Raw genomic sequence first — 16,351 nt, forward strand, 5'->3', positions numbered from 1 at the left:
AGTCCATTTAAGGGCACCAAGCTGCTTAGAAATGTTTTTAAAACTGAGGTTTTAGCCTTTGTGCAATTCATAAGCCTGGCAGGCAGGGGGAGCCCAGAAGAGGAGGAGGCTGTGTTCCCATACCTTTTATCACTGGCATAGGGAGTTTTCCCTCCCAGTAGGTCCCAGAACTCGGCGGACTCCTGGCCCTCGGCCACAGTGTTCTCGCTGCCATCACAGAGAAGGCTGGCCAGCTCCTTAGCCATTGCCCGCTCATCCCCACTAGACCCCTGAGAGTGGGGCGAGGAGAGCACAAGTGTTAGTTGCACAGGGGCACTTTGAGGTGGAAAGAAAAGCATCTGAGACTAATAACTCAGTGTGCCAGGATCAGCTGCCAAGCCACAGTCCCTCAGCCTGGAAAGACAGACAAGTTTGTTCTAGTGCTGGGGAGTGGGGAGGAAAACAGTGTGGGGCAAAAAGCAGGACTAGGCTTTGAAACCCACAGTGGTTATGGGCAAAAGTCACCTTCGTTTCAGCTTCAGTTGGAATTTAAGTACCTACTTTTGGGTTTTTTTTTTTTAGAGAAAAAAATTAATTTTTAAAAGTACATACAGTAAAATATACTCTTTTTACATACAATTCTAAGAATTTTGACAAACAGAATCACGTTATTGTCAGTACAATAAAGGCACAGAACAGTTTCTTCCTCAGTCTCTCCCAAAATTATCTGGGGCCGTGACCCCTTTGGAGTCAAAGCCTCTGTGAATCCTTAACCTCTGGTAACCACGAATCTATTCTCCATCACTATAGTTTTGCCTTTTCCAGAATGCTATAAGTGGAGTCATACAATATTTAGCATTTGAGTCTGGCTTCTTTCTCTTAGCAGAATGCATTTGAGATCTCTGTTGTGTTTACCAGTGGCTCATCCCTTTTTATTGCTGAGTAGTATTCCATCATGTGGATGTACTACTGTTTGTTTATCCATTTTCCAGTTGGGTTTTTTCTGCTAATGAATAAAGGTGCTATAAACATTTGTGCACAGGTTTTTGTGTGAAGATAGTTTTTTATTTTACTTGAGTAAATACCCAGGAATAGGATTGCTGGATCATATGGTAAGTGTATGTTTAACTTTGTAAGAAACTGTCAGCTGGGCGTGGTGACTCCCCACTGTAATCCCAGCACTTTGGGAGGCTGAGGCAGGTGAATCACCTGAGGTCAGGAGTTCGAGACCAGCCTGGGCAACATGGCGAAACCTTGTCTCTACTGAAAATACAACAATTAGCTTAGTGTGTGGCACACGCCTGTAATTCCAGCTACTTGGGAGGCTGAGGTAGGAGAATCACTTGAACCCAAGAGGCAGAGGTTGCAGTGAGCTGAGATCGCATCACTGCACTCCAGCCTGGCTGACAGAACGAGACTCTTTAAAAAAAAAAAAATTGAAACTGGCGAAATGTTTTCCAAAAGCTGTACCATTTTGCAGTCCTGCCAGCAATGCATGAAAATTCCTGTTGCTCTGCATCCTTGCTCACATTTTATGTTGTTTTTTTTTAGCCATTCTAATAGATGTGTAGTGGTTATCTCATTGTGATTTTGATTTGCATCTCCCTAGCGACTAATGATGTTAAGCATCTTTTCCTATTCAATTCTTTTTTGTAAAACAATTTTAGTGCGTTTTATTTTATTTTGAGAGGGAGTCTTGCTCTGTTGGCCAGGCTGGAGTACAGTGGTGCGATCTTGGCTCACTGCAACCTCCACCTGCTGGGTTCGAGCAATTCTCCTGCCTCAGCCTCCGGAGTAGCTGGGACTACAGGCACACACCACCACGCCCAACTAATGTTTTGTATTTTTAATAAAGGCGGGGTTTCACCATGCAGGCCAGGCTGGTCTCAAACTCCTGACCTCAGGTGATCTGCCTGCCTCAGCCTCCCAAAGTGCTGGGATTACAGGTGTGAGCCACCGTGCCCGTACTTAGTGCATTTTAATCCACTGTTGCAATATGAATTGACGTAATATTTTGTGTTTTTGTTCTGTATTAGTGCCTGTCTGTTAGAGTCCAGCAAACTCATATGGGAAGATTGACTTATCCAGCCTCCATCTGCGAAGAAGTTTATGAGATTTCTGCTAGGTGTAAGCAGGGTTTTCAGTGAGTTTCTTTCTTTTTTTTTTTTTTTTTTTTTTGAGATGGAGTCTCGCTCTGCCGCCCAGGCTGGAGTGCAGTGGCCGCATCTCAGCTCACTGCAAGCTCCGCCTCCTGGGTTTACGCCATTCTCCTGCCTCAGCCTCCCAAGTAACTGGGACTATAGGCGTCCGCCACGTCACCCGGCTATTTTTTTTTTTTTTTGTATTTTTAGTAGAGACGGGGTTTCACCGTGTTAGCCAGGATGGTCTCGATCTCCTGACCTTGTGATCCGCCCGTCTCGGCCTCCCAAAGTGCTGGAATTACAGGCTTGAACCACCGCGCCCGGCCGAGTTTCTTTTCTTTTTCTTTTTCTTTTCTTTTTCTTTTTTTTTTTTTTTTGAGATGGAGTTTCACTCTTGTTGCCCAGGCTGGAGTGCAGTGGCGCAGTGTCGGCTCACCGCAGCCTGGGTTCAAGCAATTCTCCTGCCTCAGCCTCCCGAGTAGCTGGGATTACAGGCATGTGCCACCACCCTGGCTAATTTTGTATTTTTAGTAGAGACAGGTTTTTCCATGTTGGTCAGGCTAGTCTTGAACTCCCGACCTCAGGTGATCAGCCCACCTTGGCCTCCCAAAGTGCTGGGTTTATAGGCATGAGCCACCGTGCCCAGCCTTCAGTGAGTTTCTAATTGGAGTCTGATTGTGGAGAATGTTGGTGATCCCTTTGAAGATTTCTTAGGAAAAAGGCTTCCTTTTTGAGGACTGCTCCAGCCTACTTTTTTTTTTTAAGTGGAGTCTCACTCTGTTGCCCAGGCTGGAGTGTAGTGGTATAATCTTGGCTCACTGCAACCTCCGCCCCCAACCAGTTCACAATTCTTCTGCCTCAGCCTCCCAGGCAGCTGGGACTATAGGTGCGCGCCACCACACCCGGCTAATTTTTGTATTTTTAGTAGAGATGGGGTTTCACCAGGCTGGCCAGGCTGGTCTCGAACTCCTGACCTCATGGTCCGCCTGCCTCAGCCTCCCAAAGTGCTGGGATTACAGGAATGAGCCACTGCACCTGGCTTTTTTTTTTTTTTTCCCCAATATGGAATGCTTCACGAATTTGCATGCCATCCTTGCACAGTGACCATGCTAATCTTCTCTGTATCATTCCAATTTCAGTTATGTGCTGCCGAAGCTAGCACTCCAACCTACTCTAGGTCCTTTGACCTTGCTGACAGGAGGAGGGGACTGCAGGTCTGGGCTCCCAGGGGCTGGTCTGACCCCTGGGCCCAGTCATCCTACCTTGCCATACCACAGGTAGTGCTCTGCCTGAGTTCGCAGCAGAAAGACATCATTGGAGTTTAGGGAGGAGGCAAAGGCTGGAACCTCCACTGCTTTGGTGTTAGATTTGTCATTTCCATGAATTTGGAAGAGTCTTACCGGAGGGTCGGGCTCAGCATTTCCCTTCCTGGAAGTCCCACCCTAGAGAGAAGAAAAGCAGAGTCCAGATCTGAGGAGCACCATGTGAGCAGAGCACTAGAGGAGCTGTTGTGGGAAACGTGAATGTTGTAATACTATGTTTGCCCTTGAGGAGCTTCTAGGCTCACTGGAAAGGGTCAGGGTGAGCTGGAGTTATGGTACCAATAACAACAGCTTTCATTCTGAGAACTTTATCATATGCCAGGCTCTGTGACTGGTGCCTTACCTACATCATTTCATTGATCCTTATAACTCTATGAAGTAGATGTTATTATTCCACAGTATAGATGAGGAAACTGAGACTTGGAAACTTGACTAGTAAATACAAGGTTAAGACTTGACCCCAAACTTGTGTGATATCAAGCATGTGACATTATGCATTGCTTGGTAGTGCTTCAGCCAGGGCTTCATGGAAGAAGTGGGACTTGAATTTGAAAGGGCACATCTGCAGCAGGAGGGGTGTGGTGTGGCACACGTGAGGTCTAATGAGGAGACCCACCTGACTGGAGTGGAGGGTGCGGGTTAGGGAGCTGAGGGTGGTGCACCTGCATAGGTAATATGGGTCAGGTTATGAAAGACCTTGAACATAATTTAGATAGTGGTTCAGACTTGAAGCCCTAGGCATTTGGGATTCACTTGACTGTCTTAGAGGGATTAACCCCCTTCTTCCTCTGTCTAATCCAAGCCTGACTCCCTACCCGACACCTCCTCTGCTCGCCAATAGTCCCATGCTGGTTTGTTAGTTTGGAACGTTCCAGCTCATGGTGTAATTTTATCAGAGCATTCTCACCTCAAAGATAACTAGCTTCCCTTTGAAGATGGCCATGAAGTGGCGTGGCTCCGTCCCCATCCTGACTCGAACCTGCACAGCGGCCCCGTCAAACTGCCGATCCACCTCCACTGCCTGGTATGCTGAGGCTGCCAGCTCGTCCTGTGAGGCGTGGCGGCCCTGCAGTGGTGAGAAACCATGAAGGACCCATGCTCCCCGCCCCAGCCCAGTGGCCAGAGGACGCATCAGGATCCAAAGCTGAAGCCTGTGCCAGGCCTACCTGCCAGATGTATAAGATGTGATGTGGCTTCCCGTTCACCTCGTATGTGTAGAGGACCAGATAACAGTCTCCCCCATAAAAGAAGCCATACCACTGATATTCCACAGGGACCAGCTCCAGGTTCTCAATTCTCCAGACCTGGGCATGGAAGGAGACACTGTTTTCCAGAGATAGGGGGCTGGGAAGGGCTAGGCTATGCTAAAGGGAGAATCCAAGTGGGGAAGGTGCTGACATTTACTCCATGTTCTCTTTCTCCCTCTGGTTCTGTCCCAGTGCTGAGGACTCATCACATTTGCATGATTTGAATCCTGAGATGAACTGGGCCATCCTAGTCAGGAGCATCCCATCATGGCTCGGTCTTTGTAAGGCCGAGCGATGATTTGAATAGATCTTCCAGGTGAGATATTGATAGCACATTTGAGGATGTGTGTCTCTTTCCCCTGAAAACTCTACAGACCCACAAGACTCTTAGAGAAGACTCCTGAGGTGCTGGAGAGGAAAGGGAAAGCAAAGCAGACTCTGAATCACCTGCACCCTTGCCCCTAGCAGGACAGCCAGGAAGGCCAATGCTGCCTGCCCTGATATTTGAATCATTGGGCTTACCTCAACTTTTCCGCTGCCATCATCAACCATTCTTTCCTGGGCAGCTACCTCTGGCTTGGTGTGTAGCAGCGTCACATCAAATTTATCCTGGAAAACTTTAGCTGTGGAGAAAGGGTTGGGAAAAGCCGAGTGAGTAAGAAGCATATGTGCCTGCCTTTCTAGGGTCCCAGCAGTGAGAGGATGATCTGAGGGCAATCTCACCAATTTTACCAATGCTGAACGTTTTCCCCAGGCCCATGGTCTGGTCCTTTACTGACCACTTCTGGAACAGCTGCTTGAACATGGCCGACTCAGCACCATCGTTGACAGTCTCCACATTGGTGCTGCTGGGGTAGCCCTTCATCTTGATGAAGCCCTGCAGAGCCACCCATTCCCAAAGGCATGTCAGTTGTGGATTACACTGAGTTTTTTGCTTGTCTGGTAATTCACCTCTTTGAAGCCACATGATAAGAGTCTCCCCTCTGGGAGTCAGTCAAATTCTAACTCACTTCTATCTAAGGACCAAGGTACCTGCCTAAAAAAAAAGAGTGGAACATTTTTGGATCTCTTTATTGACTTGCAGTGATTATGATTGTTAATTTTTTGGAAGATTATGCTGTGTTCTTTCAGTACTTTTGTACTTACTGACTTTTCATCACATCCGTTTGCTCATTTATTGCATTGTAAGTGCATCTTGCTTGGTTCATCTGCATGAATCTGCACAAATATAAGCTCCTTGAGGACAGGGCTATTAACCTTGGTATGTGATATCTCCTTCAATAATAACAGCCACCTTTTATTCAGCAGATGCTGTGTGCCAAGAACTGTTCTGAGTGCTTTTTTTTGTTTTTGAGACAGAGTCTCACTTTCACCTAGGCTGGAATGCAGTGGCATGATCTCAGCTCACTGCAACCTCTGCCTCCCGGGTTCAAGTGATTCTCCTGTCTCAGCCCCGCCAGGTAGCCCGGACTACTGGCATGCGCCACCATGCCTGGATAATTTTGTTTTGTACCTTTAGTAGAGACGGGGTTTCACCATGTTGGCCAGGCTGGTCTCGAACTCCTTACCTCAGGGGATCCGCCTGCCTCGGCCTCCCAAAGTGCTGGGATTACAGGCGTGAGCCATCGCGCCCAGCCTTGAGTGCTTTACAAATGATATTTAATCCTCACAATAACCCTAGGAGATGGGTATGATTCCATGTGAGATATGGGGAAACTGAGGCCCAGAGGTGTTAAGTAGTCTTCCCCAGAGCACTCAGCTGGAAAAGGCAAAACCTGGATTTGAATCCCAGTTTGTCTGCCTGACTTTGCAGTCCATGTATGTAAGCACAATGTTATATGCTCACATACCTAGCATGACTCTGTGAAGTGACACACCTGAAGTGCTCTTAGCGGAATTATTTGAACAGTATTGCACATCTGTAGCTCCTACCAGCGCTTTAGACATGGCTGCCTGTTTTTCAGCCTTTGTGGCTCCTTTTCCTTTCCACACGTAGATTTTGGTTCCACTTTGGTCCAGGATGTAGCAGTCCTAAAGCAGCCAGAGATAGGTATGGTTGCTCAAGACCAGAAGGAAGATTTTGCTCAGAGTCTGCTTCTGAAGCAGGTCTGGCTACCCCAAGCTAAGGCCACCCAAACTCTACTTACATCATGGTTCAGTAAGTCCTGGACCAGAGGCCTCGTTGCTACCTCTGTGACTGCCAGCTGCCCAGGTGAATCTGAGACACTGGAGAAGGGGAGAGATTAGCCTGTGCCTTTTCCTCTATAAAGCATCTTGTAGTCAACTAGATGTTGTTCTGGTTTGGTTTTAGTTTGGAGTTTCTGGGTAGAGTGTGACTTCCTAATAAGACAGCCATGGGAGGACAGGAATGTGCAGACTCTTCTTTGGTGGAGACTTTTGTTTATCTCTGTCCCAAACATTATTCCTTCCACATCCCTGGGCCAGAGTAAACGAAAGGTCTCCTCAAGATATCAGGAGAGTTGCTAACAGGAACAACTGCCTCATTGAGCGGGGGATCTCCAAGCTTTCTAGGAGCTGCATTTGAAAAGGACTAAGAAGAAAACCAGATGACTACACCCAAAACAAGGAGCCAAGCAGAGGTGGCTGATGTTCTAGGGGACACCTTCCCCCCGACCCCAGCTTCCAGCTAAAGCCAGGTTTGGTTACTCACTGATACAACATGATATTTGATTTCTGCTGCTGATCTATGATCTCATCAGGGACTGCAGGCTTGATAATGGAGCGTCGGCCAAGGGTGTCCTGAAGGACCTTCATCAGCTCTGGGCTGGCTGCCTCCTTGTCTCCCTCGATCACTCCTATTTCAGCACGGCCTCCTCTCTCCCTGTCTCGAATATCCTTTGCCAGAAGCATAGCCTGTCAGAGAAGCCCAAGGGAGTCCTCAGCTCCTCTGGGACCCCTTTCTGCCTGATGTCTTTGGGGAGAACAGCCTAGATCTCAGACACAGGAGTTACTCGGTTGCTGAGGAGTCCAGGGTGAGTCACAAACTCACACACTTGGCCTGTCTCCAAGACAGATTCTACTCAAAGGCAGGGCTCCCCCTTGATTCTTGGGAAAGAGCCAGCATGGAGGGAAGAAGAAAGAGGAACTTGAGAGAGTGCTAAGGCTAGGAAGCCATACCTTCAGGCGCTCCCCACTGTTGCTCTCTGGGCCATTCCATTGGATGATGACTTTCCCAAGGTCCAGCAAGAAGACATCACCTCGGTTGAAACTGTCCCAGCTCATTTCCACCTGTTGATGAGAGGTAAACATTGTTCAGGAGGAATTCTTAGGTGCCAGGTAGAGAAATCCTGGGCCTGGGGCAGACAGTGTGCAGGACTAACCTCAGTGGCCCTGATGTTTCTTTTCCCCTTCACATGTAGCAGCCGCTTCACGTTGTAGGTGTTGGTCTCCACGTGCTTCATCCCAGAGGCGACACCCCCCTTCTTGTAGCTAAGGGAACATCCATTCAGTTATTTGAGTGCCTGCTATGTGCTAGGTTCTGGGGAGACAGTGGTGAATTACACAGATGCAGCCTTACTCGTGTGATGATGACAGTACCTATCAGCAAGGTAAATACAGATGGTGACAGCTGCTGCCCCACAAGTAGACTGGGTGAGTGACTTTCTGGTAGTGAGTCGGGACAGTCTTCTCTGAAGAAGTGACATTTGAGCTGAGATACTACAAGGAAAATGAACCAATACCCAGAGGAATAGTGCTCCAGGCAGAGGAGACATCAGTGACGAAGACCCCCTGCACAGAGGGCTTGTTTTGTTCCAGGAACTGTCTGAATGCCAGTGTGTCACTGGGAGAGGGGTACAAGTTGGGCTGCAGCAGAAGCATTAATGACTCCACAGCCTTAAGACCACCTACCCTAGGAATCAGCTCGCCCGCCCTGGCACTCAGTCCAGCCCAACCTCCGAGCCAGGCGTCCTGCACTTGAAAGGAATGCAGAAGGTAGCCCTGGAGCAGAGGGGCTTTGTCCTTGGGTTCCCCACTGGCTCAGTGTGGTCCTCTGTGCCCAGAAGGGCCTCAGTCAGTGGAGACTGCTGACCTGCAAGAAGCTGATCTTGGCCCGGCCTCACAATTCTCAAGCTCATTGGAATTTCTCTTTTTGTTTTAATATCAGGGGCAAAGTTTTGAGTTAAACTTCTCAGTTGATGGAACATTATCATCGGCCTTCACTCCCTCTCTTGTGTTAGGTGTCTGTGCATTCCCTTTACCTGCTTGCCCTACTCCCATTCCTTTCCCCATACGCTTCCATTCTAACTGTTGACCTTTTTATTTTCATTCTAGTAAACTGTGCCTCGCCCTCCCCCCCCTTTTTTTTTTTGAAGACAGGGTCTCTCTCTGTCACCCGGGCTAGAGTTCAGTAGTGCAATCATGGCTTATTGCAGCCTTGACCTCCCGGGCTTAAGTGATCCTCATCAGGGACTGCAGGCTCGATAACTGAGGGCTCGATACCCTCAGCCCATGGAGTAGCTAGGACTATAGGAGTGCACCACCATGCCTGGCTAGCTTTTTTACAAAGTTTTTTTTTGTAGAGATGGGGAATCTCACTATGTTGCCTAGGCTGGTCTTGAACTCTTGGGCTTAAGCGATCCTCCTGCCTCAGCCTCACAAAGTGCTGGGATTACAGGCATGAGCCACCATGCCCAACCTATCATGTTGTTTTGTGTGCATGGTTTTGTTTTGTTTTGTTTGAGATGGTGTCTTGCTCTGTCACGGTACTGGAGGGCAGTGGCGTGATCTCAGCTCACTGCAACCTCCACCTCCTGGGTTCAAGTGATTCTCCTGCCTCAGCCTCTCGAGTGTCTGGCATTACAGGTACGCGCCACCACACCCGGCTAATTTTTGTATTTTTAGTAGAGACGGGGTTTCACCATGTTGACCAGGCTGGTCTTGAATTCCTGACCTTGTGATCTGCCTGCCTTGGCCTCCCAAAGTGCTGGGATTACAGGCATGAGCCACCACGCCCGTCCATGCATGTGCTTTTTAAAACAGAAATTGGCATTCTGTTATATGTCCTAGTCTGTTTCTTACTTTGTGTGCTAAGCACCATGTTTGTGAGCTCTGTCCTTGTGTTAGGCATGTATCTAATCTGTTGCTTCTGGCTACTGCATAATACTCCGTGGTGTGCATGTCCTGTCTCCCAGTTATGGACACCTATGTTGCCTGCAGCTTCCTAACATCATTAATGAGGCTGCTGTGAACAGTGTGGTCCATGTGCCCTTATGGACATGGATACGTGAGGATTTCTGTGAGTTACACACGCAGAAGTGCGATTTGCAAGTGGCACTGACTACTCTCCAGGATGCTGCGCTAGTCTATACTTCCATCAGCAGGGCACAAGGGCTCCTATTTCCCCATAGCCTTGCCAACACTTGTCACCTCCCAGCTGTTTAATTTGCTACTCTAGTGGGTGGAAGTGACAGCTTTGTTTTGATTTGCATTTCTCTGATTACTTTCTTGATATGCATGTTGGCCTTTTGGGTTTCCTCCTCTGTAAACTGCTGTTTCTGTCCTTACTCTGTGCACCCCTACTCACATGATGCCCTGCTTGAAGTAGCCACGGAAGGTGTCTGACTCATGGTACTGGACCTCTCGGTGCTGCACAGGGCTGCCTCCCAGGTAGTCGTCCAGCTGTGTGGTGTAGATGGCTGCACAGCTCTGCTCATCCTGGGAGGAGTCCTTCCCGATCCAGAAGTGGATGTCCTGGGATAGGAGACTGGCCACTCTCCGGGTCTGGGATGTAGTCAGAGAGATCAGGTCAGGGGCCAGCTCACCTCCCCCTTTGCTGGTGGCCCCTCTGTCATGGGGAGAATGCAGCACATGTGCCTGCCCTTGGCAGACTGAGGGCCCTCTCTCCTGTGGTGGATGCAGGAGCTGCCCTGGCCCCCGAGCAGCCCTGCAATCATGGCATAAGCTTTGGCAGCCCAAATTCCTCCCCACATCTGGGTAAAGTTGACAGCTTGTTGTTCCCCAAATAAATAGAGACCAACGGGGATCTTTTCCCAGCCAGGTTGCAGGCTTACCTCACAGGTCCCCTTGGTCCCTTACACTCACACAGCTGGCACAGTGCTGATCTGTACACCTGCACGGCCCTGTCAGCACCGTTCATGTGAGTCTCCTCCATGAGAATCAGCACTTTAAGGCTAGAGACAGGCCTTGCATTTATCTGGCTTTCTTCCACACCACTTTTAATGTGGGACCTAGGCCTGGGAGAAGTGCTGCTTGTGGGTGGCTCACTGAGGTTCAGACTGAGGGTCATACCCCCATCCTCTGATGCAGAATTTAAAACCCAGGCCTAATGATGGCCTTTGATAGACTGGAGGTCTGCTCATAGCACTGAGGAACCATTGAGACCGATACCAGGGACTATCTTCCCTCACCAGCACATCTCCCAGTAGAGCCCAAGAACTGGCCCCAGGGGAGAAGCTCACAGGAGTGGGGAGGAGGAGGAGGGTGCTCACCGAGAGGATGACATAGCAGTCCCCCTCATAGAAGTTGCCATGGGCTCTCACAGGCACCAGCGCCAGCTCCATTTTCTGGAAGGACAAGGGGTGGGTATAGGCTACATCCCCTCCCACCTCCCTTCCCCATGAGCCTCCCTCTCCTCTCTGTCATTTGGTGCAGGTGGTGGGGAGAAGGAAGGGAGATGTTCCCAATGACCTTATAGGACGTGAGGCAGCCAGCCACAGGGTTAATGTAGCCACTCCTCTGGTTTCTGTGAGCTCTGCTTGCATCACCCTGGATCTGAATCTGGTCCCTATCCTGCTTTCCCTCGCCCTATTCTCTCCACTTCCTACCCGATCTCATCTCACACTATTGTGGGAAGCCTGTGAGCCACCTCCAGCCCTTTGCTGGATATAAACGACCAAGTACAAACCCTTCTCTGAGCTGTTGTGCCAGAACCTCCAACGCTCTTCCCAATGCTGACCACAGGGTGCTGGACCAGGCCCATGTAGGAAAGAACACTTGGATTCTGCGGGGCCGTGGGAGGTGGAGGATAACATTTGGAGAGTGCCAGCGGTCAGCAGGGCTCTGTGCCAAGTGTCTTATATTTGGAGTCTGGGTCAGGGCCCTGATTTGTCACTGCATGTATGGCTTGCCCCTGGAGGACTGTTCACACAGCCTTCATGTAGATTTTCATCACACTCTCCAAGTGAGGGAAACTTGCAGCCATACTTGTGTGTGTTCTATGTGAAATGTGTTAAATGTTAAATATATTGCAATTCTGGTAACCGTGTTTTAGTACCTGTTAGTTATTTTTGTTTGTTTGTTTTGAGATGGAATCTCTCTTTGTCGCCCAGGCTGGAGTGCAGTGGCACTATCTCGGCTCACTGCAAGTTCCACCTCCTGGGTTCACGCCATTTTCCTGCCTCGGCCTCCCAAGTAGCTGGGACTACAGGTGCCCACCACCACGCCCAGCTAAGTTTTTGTATTTGTAGTAGAGGCGGGGTTTCACCGTGTTAGCCAGAATGGTCTCGGTCTCCTGAACTCATGATCTGCCCGCCTCGGCCTCCCAAAGTGCTGGGATTACAGGCGTAAACCACTGCACCCGGCCAGTACCTGTTAGTTTTTAAGGAAACTGGAAGCCTTAAAACAATGGAAGTGACCTGGGACTCACAATCTCTGAGAGGCTTGCTGGAGAGCTGACTCCCCATCCTGGTTGAGAATAGTGAAGTGAGGCATTACCTCTGGGTTTTATGCAGCAGCAACTGACTGGGCTCGGGGTGGGGGTTAGGGGGAATCTTCATATCTGGCAGGTGGAGCTACCCAGGCCAGGGTAGTTCCCAGCTATGGATTGCTGGATGTCACAGCCACACAGAGTGGCCCAAGCCCAAGAGGAGATGGGCTGAACAGCGCCTCATCTCTGCAGTGCCCCCTCACCTCTCCCCATATTTTGTAGGAGCCAGGGTGCCCTGGGGAAGACATGTTCCATTTCTCTGATGGAAGCTGCCAGGAATCTGCTGAGTAGGTCCCACCTGTCTTTCCAGGGTATTTCCTGCGAGTGCAGACTCACTGAGCAGGTGGCTGGCTAAAGGACAAGCTTGTTTTTGCCTGGAGCCCTGCTCTTCAGGTCTGAACATTTCCTCCACCTGCCAGCCACCTGCTTTGAGCACCCAGGAGAGGTAAAGGATGGGAAATAGGTACTTTGATGCTGCCTCTCATTCTCCTCAAACCACAGGCTAAGGGGTGCTGGCGGGCTGTTGCCTAGCAGCCCCAGGCAGCCAGACTCTGCTTCCAGACTCCAGTAGTCACAAGTAAGGTGCCTCCAGCCCACCTCACCTCTATTCTCCAGACGATGATCCCAGGGTCATTGTCCACAGCCCTGAAGGCACTGGTCAGAGACATGGTGCTTGTCTTTCCAAGACTGAAACATCACAGAACACAGGGAGGTGATGCCTCTCGCCATAGTGGGCATCAATCCAGTTTTTCTGCTGAGTTGCTTCCCAGTCTGTTGTCAGCCATCTTGCCACACCCTCGTGGTGCATCCCTGCACCATTTCACAATGATGGGGTCAAGGACTTGTCCGTCCAAGTGCACATGGTCAGCCTGGCTGGCCCAGGGATTACCATCCATGAGTTCTGCTTCTCACCTGCCACTGCCCTTAACAACTCTGGTAATCGTCATGGTTATTTACCAAAGGGGTGATAAATATGTTAAGCCCTGTATTGATTCACTTTGCGTATGTTATCTCTAATTTTCAGAAGGTGATTTTCTTCATCTTACGTTGTGTGAATTTGAGGTTTAGAAAGGCTGAATAACTTGTACAAGATCACACTCTAGAATGAAATCCTTATCTGATTCCCAAACCTATGCTTCTAGCCACTTTGATATACTACAACCCTTTCTAAACCAATCTAAGTTCAGTGGCATTTGGAAAGAAAAGCTAGTCAGAAAAAATATTTCCAAACTCAGTTGCCTTCTCTCACTCATTCCCTCTAATTCTTCCCAAGTTCCCTGCTTGCAAGGCCTTCTCCACAGTCAACTTTGACCTTCTCTTTGGCTTTTATGTTTTTTTTTTTTTTTTTTTTTTGAGTAAACTATTCTAAAACTCAAACAACCCTTCCTTCTTTTGTCATATGACTACTATATTTCCTGTGCTTTCCAGATACAAAGGAAAGTAAAATGACAGGGCTGGGCCTGGGACAAAGGGTTCTGGGTGCCAGCAGGGTGTGGCCTGGTCTGGCCTGTGGACAGATGGCTTCCTTTCTCCCTCCCACACAGACCCAAGCTTCTCCGTGGAAGTGTGAACCTCAGACACTTAGACGTCTCCAGTTCCTTCAGGATTGGGCAAGTCAGGGTGGGGAGAGGGAGGAAGTGGTAAAGATCTAAGTCTGTGTGGGTCGTGTACCGTCTGTATTCAAGGAGCATCTTGAGTAATTAAGCACCTACCCATGTCCAAGGTCACGTAGAGGCTTTATAGAATTAAAATACCTGCTCTCAAGGAGCTTGAAATCTGATAACATGCCTAATTCATGTAAAGCTAGATGAATTTCTCCTGACAGGCAAAGGAAAAAGGATGGGGTTGATGGATTTACATAAGATTTAAAAATTCACCCAGAAAGGACTGTATGGATTTTTGCTATTTGGGGACATACTGTGCTTGTTAAGAGGAACATGTCTGACCATTGTTTTCTTGAACCTTGATGGACAAAGCCAAGTTGGAGAACATGCGCCATCTAGTATGGACTTTGGCAAAAAACCATAAAGCACAAAGCAAACTCCCTTTGTCTACTGCTATAACAGGACTAAAGCAAGGCAATGGTGCGGAGCAGCCAGTGTTTGAGAATTTAATTTGATAACTTGTGCTGCCCCACCCTGTGCTGCTCAGAATTGCCAGGAAATATGGTGTTTGGGTTTTCTTCAGACCCTGTGTAGCAGTCATTAAAGGCAAAAGCCATGAGCCAATTGGGGGAAGGGGACAAAGGCCAGTGAATTTATTCCTTGGAGACAGAACTGTCACCCTGGTAAAAGCCACACCAGCCGGCAGCAGTTAGGACTGTGAGCCTCAGAGGCTGAAACCTGTCCCATTTCCCAGCAGGAATTTAGGAATCAAGGAGCTCACTGGGCTAGGCACCCGGAATGCGAGAGGATAAACTCCAGGAAGGGACTTCCTGCCACACTGGAACACACAGAAAACACAGTTCTAACATCAAAGTCTCCCAAAGCTGCGTCTCTCCTTCTCTCCTCCCTAAATCCTAATTCAGTGTTCTTTGAGGGGACTACAGAAACCCCTTGGGTGGGGGGGCACAGTTTTGAGGTTAAAAGCCAGTGGCCTTTAATTCTCAGAGATGCCCTTATGGATGGACCCTGAGCAGAGGAAGCTGTTTTTTGTTATTGTTTTTGAGACAGGGTCTTGCTCTGTCACCCAGGCTGGAGTGCAGTGGTACGATCACAGCTCACTGCAACCTCCACCTCCTGGGCTTAAGTGATCCTTCTGCCTCAGCCTCCTGAGAAGCTGAGACCACAGGTGTGCACCACCATGCCTGGCTATTTTATTATTTTTTGTAGAGACGGGGTCTCACTGTGTTGCCCAGGATGGTCACAAGTTACAAATTCCTGGGCTCAAACAATCCTCATTCCCTGGCTTCCCAAAGTGTTGGGATTACAGGTGTGAGCCACTTCTCTGGGCCAGGAAGCTGGTTTTAACTCCTCCTGCCTTGCTCCATACCATTTTTCTCTGAGGATAGGTGAAAGGGGTCTGTCTTTCCCAGCTTTTGAAAATGTGCCCTATATGTTCAGCTGCCTCTAAGGGCTTCTACTTCTCAACAAGAAGTTTGCAAAACTGGCGAGACTCTTGGTTCATTTTAAGTCTCATCTCAGAGGACAAAGCCAAGGGAATCTCAAGCTCCTGTTCCTTTCATTTATTCCTCATTCAGGAGGATTAACTGGCATGCCCCCGTAAATCAGAGACCTTACCTTGCCTTCTCGCTCACCAGCTTTCCCAGTTGTTTCCCGGTGAGTAAGCAGCAGCAGCAGTATTGAAGAACCACTCCAAAGCAGGAGGCTCCGGGTCTGCTGCCTTAGCTTAGTAATGGCCGCAGAGACACTGAGTTATATTTGCTTGTGTTTGCATCTTAACTGCGTTTTCCTAGTCCTGGCCAATCAGAGCCAACCTAGCACTGAGCTTGACTTATTCAAACCAGAGGGAAAGCTTTATCTGTGCCTATTCAAAACAGCAAAACAAGAAGAGCAGACTTTTAAAGGCTTCTTTTAACTCCAGCTCCACGCCCTGATCTAATTGATTTTTTAAAAAGTGCACACAGCCCATCAATAATGCAGGAAAGAGGTTGGAAGGATATGAAATTTGCCATATTGTAGATATGGATGCATTATGGTGATGACAGGAGGCAGAGGCTGGAGCTGCCCCATGTGTGCCTGTGATGTCTAGGCTGGCAAGAGCCTCCTGAAGAAGCTTCTGGCATTTCTCAAAGGGAGGGGAAGTCTGGGAGAGGAGCCAGGAGAATTTTATTAGTTTTGCTCATTGGGGTCTCTATTAGTCATACAGTAAACCAATCAATATTTGAGTGCCTACTGTTTGCCAGGAACCATGCTGGGCTCTCAGCTTCAGAGTTCCCAATTTAGAAGAATCAGGGGCAGAGAAGAATCAAGACTCCATTCCCAGCCTGGGCGCGGTGGCTCACGCCTGTAATCC

General features: G+C 48.9%; 1 protein-coding gene and 1 non-coding gene across 6 annotated transcripts in view; both read right to left on the reverse strand.

Moving 5' to 3' along the window:
- The window catches only part of AVIL (advillin), a 22,299-nt gene extending 6,552 nt beyond the window's left edge, over nt 1-15,747 (reverse strand). For 3 of the 5 annotated variants that reach the window (XR_013401176.1, XM_015152145.3, XM_077954629.1), the window contains exons 1-15: nt 15,616-15,747; nt 12,979-13,063; nt 11,160-11,234; nt 10,235-10,431; nt 8,031-8,139; nt 7,828-7,938; nt 7,361-7,563; nt 6,837-6,915; nt 6,622-6,720; nt 5,413-5,566; nt 5,212-5,312; nt 4,609-4,746; nt 4,350-4,508; nt 3,383-3,562; nt 124-269 (exon numbers count right to left, since the gene is read on the reverse strand). Coding sequence is in view for 4 of the 5 variants with exons in the window: in XM_015152145.3 (XP_015007631.1) it covers nt 124-269; nt 3,383-3,562; nt 4,350-4,508; nt 4,609-4,746; nt 5,212-5,312; nt 5,413-5,566; nt 6,622-6,720; nt 6,837-6,915; nt 7,361-7,563; nt 7,828-7,938; nt 8,031-8,139; nt 10,235-10,431; nt 11,160-11,234; nt 12,979-13,044 (1,817 nt within the window). In the remaining variant the exon portion in view is untranslated. Of the gene's footprint in view, nt 1-123; nt 270-3,382; nt 3,563-4,349; nt 4,509-4,608; nt 4,747-5,211; nt 5,313-5,412; nt 5,567-6,621; nt 6,721-6,836; nt 6,916-7,360; nt 7,564-7,827; nt 7,939-8,030; nt 8,140-10,234; nt 10,432-11,159; nt 11,235-12,978; nt 13,195-15,615 lie in introns of those variants that run through there. The other 2 variants (XM_077954630.1, XM_028829680.2) reach the window with 2 other exon arrangements.
- On the reverse strand, nt 3,177-3,281 carry LOC114671120 (U6 spliceosomal RNA). Its single transcript, XR_003721016.1, has one exon. It is a non-coding gene; the product is annotated as a U6 spliceosomal RNA (small nuclear RNA).
- Nucleotides 15,748-16,351: the final 604 nt, after the last annotated feature.

This window comes from Macaca mulatta, chromosome 11 (assembly GCF_049350105.2).
Source record: "Macaca mulatta isolate MMU2019108-1 chromosome 11, T2T-MMU8v2.0, whole genome shotgun sequence".
Taxonomy (NCBI): domain Eukaryota; kingdom Metazoa; phylum Chordata; class Mammalia; order Primates; family Cercopithecidae; genus Macaca; species Macaca mulatta.